Genomic DNA, 7,176 nt, shown 5'->3' with positions numbered 1-7,176 from the left:
AGCATGGTGAGAAAGGAGAGGGGGGGAGGAAAAAGAAATCAAGAAAGATTGTGTGAGTTTTTTGGTTGGGGGGGGGGGGAGAGAGAGAGAGAGAGAGAGAGAGAGAGAGAGAGAGAGAGAGAGAGAGAGAGCGGTCGGAGGATGAGAGGAGGGGTTGGAAGTTGGTGGTGCAACTTGGAGGAACAAGAGGGGTTGCAGTGGCTCAAAGGGAGGGCCACTTGTCATCAATGATAAGAGGCAAAAATGGGCGGTATCTAGTGATAGAGAGTGGGAGGGGTGGGAGAAAAAAAAGCTCCCTCCAAGCTTGCTTCACCTTCTGCGATGAAAGCCTTCTATGACATATTGGCAAAGCACTCTTTAACACAACCCTACTACATACATATAGACTTAATTAATAAATGGCCTTTGCAATAAGTAAAGTTCTTGAAATATGCCATTGATCATATTTTATGAATTGTAACTATTGGCTATAGGATAAAGTAATTAAGATGTATTGTCAACGCCAACTTATCAATTTGAATTGCAGATTAGTTACATTATTATTAAATACCAAGACTATGTAATAAGAATTGGATTACGAGGCAAGACACAGCTTTCATTTTTTATAAATTTGGAGAGACACTATGCAAATTCTCTACCATACTTTTGTATGGCGCTCACTTAGGCCGCGCACTTTTTACTTTTTTTACATTTTGGAGAGACATTGTACCAACTCTCCACCATACTTTTTTATGGCACTCACTCAGGCTGTGTTATCAACTTTTCTATAATATTTAAAAGAGTATGTTCGACATGATAAGTTTAACTTTGTTCTTCTTTTGCATATAGTTCCTCAAAGGTGAGATTGTTGTGCTTGGTTGGCTCATAGACCCATATGAACATACAAAAAACCCTTCAAACAGACAAAATTCCCCTAGACCCTTCAAACCTAAATTCCCCTAGACTCATATGAACATACAAAAAACCCTTCAAACACACAAAATTCTCTTCAAGACAAATAGACAATCTTGTACCATTTTCACTTGAAATCAAAGCAATTTTTTTCCCTCCTGACTCGATTCAAGAGTTCTAATTGAATCAAGGTTAAGCTGAGGCAATTCTCCCAAAGAACTTTTGCAAAATAGACAATCTTTTTACCATTTTCACTTGAAATTTTTTTTAAAAAAATTCCTCCTAACTCGATTCAGTAGTTCTAATTGCATCAAGGTTAAGCTGAGGCATGCTTCTTCCAACACTAGAAATTCAAACTTACATAGCTCTTGGAAATAGCTCTTGTTATGCAATAGGTGCCAAGGGGATTGAAGAACTTCAGCCCATGGCTCATACTCGCATGCAAAGTTCAAACCACTAAGCCTCACCCATGGGACTTGAGGAGGAATTTCAACTCCCAACCTTGCGGCTTGCACACGCTGCCTAATCAGTGTTCATGGTGGATCAAGGACGGACTATTGATATAGGTGGATGGCTCAAAGGGACAAGGGAGGAGAGAATTTTCCAAGAGATCTCAAAGATCTATCCAATGAGTCTTGAACTCAATGCCCGGTAATCAAGAGAGAACTGAGATAGCCAATCTAGAGAGAGAGAGAGAGAGAGAGAGAGAGAGAGAGAGAGAGAGAGAGATTTGATGTCATAGGAACAATCCCAAGAGACCCTAAGATAGGGCTTGAACTCAAGACCTGCTACTCAAGCAGGGAACTGAGGTAGCCAATCTATCACACTTGGTGGTGATAGAAAGATTATACAAATTCCCTCTTATTCACCCACCCACCCACCCATGAGAGAGAGAGAGAGAGAGAGAGAGAGAGAGAGAGAGAGAGAGAGCTTTTGTACTGTGCACAATATGCAGCATTTACATCAGCCAAAGAATATTGCCTTTCTTACTCCCAACCAGAAGATTTTCTAAAACTTGATATAATGTAGCTCAAATAGATGACCAGTGGATGTCTATGTCACATGAGAAAATGAGCACAAGCTCTTTTCTGAAGGAACATCATCATTCCATTCAAATCTTAGTGGGTTGAGCTCCTCCTTTTAAGAGCTGCAACAACTTGATTTGGCAGCAACGCTGTTGGGACCTTTCGGCGGGTCGGCTTTAGTGAGCTTGATGCCTGCAAACTGTGCCGAGAACACCCACTTTATCAACTATACAGAAAAGCATATATCCCAGAAGAAGAAAAGCATAAATTAACATCACTTTTTCGCATAATTTATTAATTTGACCCAAAAAAAAAAGACTTTTCATCTTTACCACCGGCTTGGCATCGTTTTCGACAAGCCGCTTTCTGACGTCTCGTGCGATTGTGTGGAATGCATTCTCAACATTTAGGCTAGTCTTTGCACTCTGAAATCAGACGGACCCACAATGTGAGGAACCTAAATAGGAATCGCAAGCCTGTCCTAATATATGCATGCCAAAATCTCTGATGATTGAAAGGTACATCAGATCATGCGCGCACACATACCGTTTCGAAAAACTTAATGCCGAATTCATCGGCTAATGCTTGCCCTTGTGCAGTTGTAACAGCCTGTGAGCAGGTTACGCCTGATGAGCAAAAACAAGTTCTCACAGTTGTGCTCTCCTTCTCTATGAAGAAACCAACACAAGCCCTCTAGTAAAGGTGAAGGTCCAAATGGCAAAACGAGAGATTAACATTAATTACCCTCTTGCTGGGATCCATGTCTGCCTTGTTGCCAATCAGCACCTTATTGACACTCTCTGACGCATGCTGCTCGATGTTCTTGATCCAGTTTCGAACGCCTTGGCGTAGCTTCCCATTGAGAAAAACAAATTGGATTGAATGAAAAAAGACCAAAAGCATTTAATACAATTAATGCTGAGAAAAAGGATACTGTCAAAAGTTGCCTTGTCATTAACATCATAGACAAGCAAAATTCCCATGGCTCCTCGGTAATATGCTGTAAAATTTAAAAAACAAAAAAAAACTTCAAATTCCTGATGAAAACCATCGATCTGTACATCCTTAACTGCAAGCAGAGGAAAATCTTTGGCATTTTAGTGAATCCAATGTTCGAAATGGATAGACCATTGCTTCTTTATCGTCAATTCTTGGTAATTCATTGCTACCATGGAAAAACCTAAAAAAATCATATTTCTAAGGTTGCCCTCTTGTTTAATTCCCCTCCATTTTGCTCATAACGACTGGCTACCCATGTTGGTTGCTGATTTTTTGCTAACTGGCTTTCACCTATAGAAAAGGTCCCTGCACCATGGGGCAAGGGCTGCCACCGGTAAGAGCCATGCATAGGCATCCCTAGACCAGCACAATAGAGTGCATTCCATGTTTCTGCCAGGGAGGAGAAATAGGTGAATAAGGCATGTCCCTATGATTGAAAGAGTCAAAGAATGCAGCAAAACACGGTTTTTGTGCAGAGAAACTTGTTAATTATCTTTCTTCATTGAAACGACAACCTCCTGACAACGAAGTACAAGCATCAGAGCTCACTACATGCAGGCGTTCCCTTAATTTTTTCATCAAAATTTGAAGAATTAGCCGGTTTGTAAACTGCAATGTGTAAAATATTGTCTGTTTTCTCTGGGAAGAGAGATCCATGCATCCAAGTGTGTATACTAGTATAAAGCTCAAGTAAAACTACGTATGTTCAAGGGTATTATAAAAATCCCTAAATTTCCAAGATTATAACACACCCTTTTCCTATTCAATCTGTAAAATTTTATTTTCAAGTCCCTTAAATGATACCCTATTTAAATAAAAATGTGTGTTAACTTTTGGAATTAAAAATATCCTTCTGTTGAACCCACATGATACGTATATGTATTTAAGGAGCTGCATCAATGTGAGCTCTTCAGTGTTTTTTCATGAAAAAATTTATCGAATGTGAGATGCCTGCCCCTTTTGCTACTTCTTTTTATATTCGTAAATCACAGAAACACCACCGATGTCTTTGCCTATACCTGTAGTGATTGTCCGAAACCGCTCTTGGCCTGCAGTATCCCAAATTTGCAACTTCACCCGCTTGCCATCAAGTTCAATAATTTTGATTTTGAAGTCTATACTGTCATTTAAAAATAAAACAAGCAGGAACTAAGGTAACCAATTATGCAATTACAACTGACAACAACCATGCCTCAAGTATTTTTTGCATATTACAATGTCTCTTTGTTACATGCATTGGCGTGTCAATATCGACTTTCAAAAAACTAACAAAAATAGAAAAAAGGAGGATTTGGTGAAATGCTGCATGCGGCCATAACACACCCAGCATTTGAATTAAAAAATCAAATGCCAAAAACACAATTTTAACAATGCTAATCTAAATACAGGGCATGAAATCTCAGAAATTGCCTTAAGAATACCCAATCGTTGTTATGAAGCTTGTAGTAAAGGAATCGTCGGCAAAACGGAGCAATAGACAGCTTTTTCCTACACCTGCGCATGGAAATTCATGATGAGAACAGCAGCGCCTTTACTCTTAGTTGATCTAACATGCACACATATCATGAGCCAGCATTGAATTTGATTGAGCGCTAGTGCTTGCGTGGCACTAGCACTTGCCCTTGACTGCATTCTTGATCTTGGATTTTTGAAAGGTGTCTGCTAGTGCACGCAAGCCCTAACGCTCGAAAAATATCATAGCCCCATATCATGCTGATGCCCATATATAAGTAAACCTTCAGATGATTACATACAAGTAGGCATCCTTAACAGTGTGTGCAGATAAAAGCAATCTGCAGCTCACAGAGAAGAAAAGTCTGAATGCATGTCGGAAATCACGATGTGGCCTACATACACAATGACTAATATGCTAATTATCTGTTGAGGATATGCGTACATGAGGTGGCGTGCATGGACATATGTGTGCCTATGTGCGCATCAAATACATAGTGGATGTTGCCGTAAACATGACGCCACAGATATACTCTATCCCTACGTCACCAAGCATCATCATGCATCCTCTAGCTTATTGCAACATCAGAATGAGCGCGCGCGCACACACAGAGCAGAGAAAAGGAAAAGGTGTACCGCTATCTCCGATGAGGAGAAGCTTGATCAGGTACTCGTACTCCTGGCGCTGTGAGCGCCCCGCCCCGGAGGTTGCCATGGCTGCTTCTCTCTCTCTCTCTCTCTCTCTCTCTCTCTCTCTCTCTCTCTCTGCTTGTGCGTGTATGGGTCCGTGGATCGATTTAGTGAGTTCGCCCAGTGCAGCGATGGCGGCACGCGAGAAGACGGCGTGTATTAAAACCAACCATCTCGGAGCCGAGAAGGCGGAAAAACGAAGCGCATTGAAATGTTTTTCTTTTCTACAAGGCCAACCCCCAAATGGATCGAACCCACGATGATGTGTTTGGCCAGACAGGCCGCAATAGTGTGCTCTGGTTGATGTGTGTCACCTAAGAAGATTGTAGCTCCATGATTCTCAATATAAGGAACCGCTTGCCTAGAGCAAGGCATGCTGAGTTCGGTCTACTCTCTCGTCCACATGTGAGCACATCACATTGGTGGAAACAGCGGGCGCCTCCTTTCTTGGTTCTTGAAGATTGTTTTCTTGGGTTTCTTCTAGGCATTAGCAATGGTGTTTTACGAGAGAGAGAGAGAGAGAGAGAGAGAGAGAGAGAGAGAGAGAGAGAGAGAGAGAATGCCACAGAGAAAGTTTGCTACCTTGCGCACTGAGGTTTGATTTGGAGCTCTTGTCTACGCCTTCTAAGAGCTCACGCACCCATGCAATGTCCAACTCCCTTCGCCTGCTTCTCATCAAGTAATTCTACAACTCAATGCAGACATCCCCAAAGCTTGTTTATCTGTTGTAGACTCCTTTCTTTTTCTTATCATGCATCCTCACCGTAGTTGTTTCTCTGTGCATGGTCAATGAATGAAGTTTGGTGCTGCGTACAAAAAGTTCCCCAATTTCGAATAGCTAATCAGGTCGTCGGGTCAAAACCAAGGTTTGAGGCAGCCCATGATGAAGACATTGTGATCAAAGAGCTACCGAAACTGAAGGAGCTGCACTGCTATAATGACTGCTCACAAAAAAATTGCAACCAACATGCAAGGAAGCAAGGTGCTGCTCAAACTTCTCCATCAACAAGGCCATCGCCAATCACAGCAACAAGCTGGCAAGCGCAATTGTCCAGTCATCTTGTCAATCCTTCCTAGGATACATAAAGAAGGGTACATAGCTCATTCTTGGGTCTTAAGAAAAGCCCTTGCGAATCGCCCTTGAAAATTTGCAAAAGAGCTGCCAGAACAAGCTATGCCCAACATTCCTTCAGCCACATGCCAAAGAGGAGTTGTTGTAGCAAGGTCGCTGCAGAGGTGCCTTTTCTTGTCATTCTTGTTAGTATTTAGCTTTTGTTTCCATCAGCAATTTTTCAATAGAACACCATCACACTGAACCTTTTCTAAAGATTGATGTATGTCATTAAAAAAATTACATCCTTGCCATTATGAAGGAGCCCCTACAATTATTCCTCGCTTAGTTATTTGCATCAGGATAGCAACCTAATGTATTGCTTATGTTGGGATATTCCTTTTGTCAAGTCCCCAAGTCGAGTCCCTAGTCCCTAAGATGTTGTAAGATCACTCCCCCCACATGAGCCGTTGGAGTTGATGTAGTTCCTTCAGTTGTGTCAAGTCCCTTCTCAATCCAAATCTGTAAAAACGATGTCCTTTTTTTCTCTCTAAGGGGGGAGGTGTGGTGTGTGGGTGTTTGGCCGGACAGGCAGTAGTGTGTAATGGTTGGTGTGTGAGAGCCAAGAATATTGTAGCTCCATGATTCTCGATATAAGAAATTGCTTGTCTAGAGCAAGGCAAGATGAGTTTGGTCTACTCTTTCATCCACACAGGAGCAGAGTCTCACTATCGATCATTTTTTTAAACTAAATAGTTTTGCTTGGATGGCCTGGCCGTCATAGTAGTTAATGTGTACACTATGGATATATTGCTTGATAAGCTTTTTCTAAACAAAGAAGATAAATTTAAATAAGCATAGACAATTTTGTGAAACACGTTTGTGAATCAAAACCTTATTTTGTTTGTAAAGCACGCATGCCCTGTCCATCAAGACAGAGCATTGATCTTATGTGTAATGGCTTCACTTGAACAAATTTGTAGGGCAAAATTCTCATCTTTGAGGAGCTATGAAGGGAAAAGAAAAACATTTTTTAAACCTTTTATAATAAGAATTTTTTAAAGTATC

General features: G+C 41.2%; 1 protein-coding gene across 4 annotated transcripts; it reads right to left on the bottom strand.

Annotated features, from left to right (window-relative positions):
• Positions 1–1,832: 1,832 nt before the first annotated feature.
• LOC147465860 (ras-related protein RABE1d-like) lies at positions 1,833–5,355 on the bottom strand. Of its 4 annotated transcripts, none has more exons than XM_086512653.1 (8): positions 5,004–5,333; positions 4,337–4,409; positions 3,935–4,035; positions 2,851–2,916; positions 2,661–2,758; positions 2,463–2,582; positions 2,249–2,341; positions 1,833–2,115 (listed from the first exon to the last, which is right to left on the bottom strand). In XM_086512653.1, exons 1-8 carry the CDS (start codon positions 5,080–5,082, stop codon positions 2,032–2,034), a joined length of 714 nt encoding a protein of 237 aa, XP_086368779.1. In that variant the 5' UTR covers positions 5,083–5,333; the 3' UTR covers positions 1,833–2,031. The 4 variants fall into 4 exon arrangements, with proteins under 4 accessions (XP_086368779.1, XP_086368785.1, XP_086368762.1 ...); XM_086512659.1 differs by having other exon boundaries at positions 2,463–2,525; positions 5,004–5,292; XM_086512636.1 differs by having other exon boundaries at positions 1,833–2,341; positions 5,004–5,355.
• Positions 5,356–7,176: the final 1,821 nt, after the last annotated feature.

The sequence above is a fragment of the Adiantum capillus-veneris genome, chromosome 1 (genome assembly GCF_014529385.1).
Source record: "Adiantum capillus-veneris isolate H3 chromosome 1, ASM1452938v2, whole genome shotgun sequence".
NCBI lineage: Eukaryota > Viridiplantae > Streptophyta > Polypodiopsida > Polypodiales > Pteridaceae > Adiantum > Adiantum capillus-veneris.
This window is presented reverse-complemented; position numbering and strand designations above follow the sequence as displayed.

Bases quoted from the DNA above. Each gene is read 5' to 3' on its own strand.
- LOC147465860 (XM_086512636.1), bottom strand. From the start codon at position 5,082: ATGGCAACCTCCGGGGCGGGGCGCTCACAGCGCCAGGAGTACGAGTAC. The intron at 4,410-5,003 runs GTACACCTTTTC...TTCCATGCGCAG, and splicing joins TCTCCTCATCGGAGATAGCG to GTGTAGGAAAAAGCTGTCTA. The intron at 4,036-4,336 runs GTATTCTTAAGG...TTTAAATGACAG, and splicing joins AGCTTCATAACAACGATTGG to TATAGACTTCAAAATCAAAA.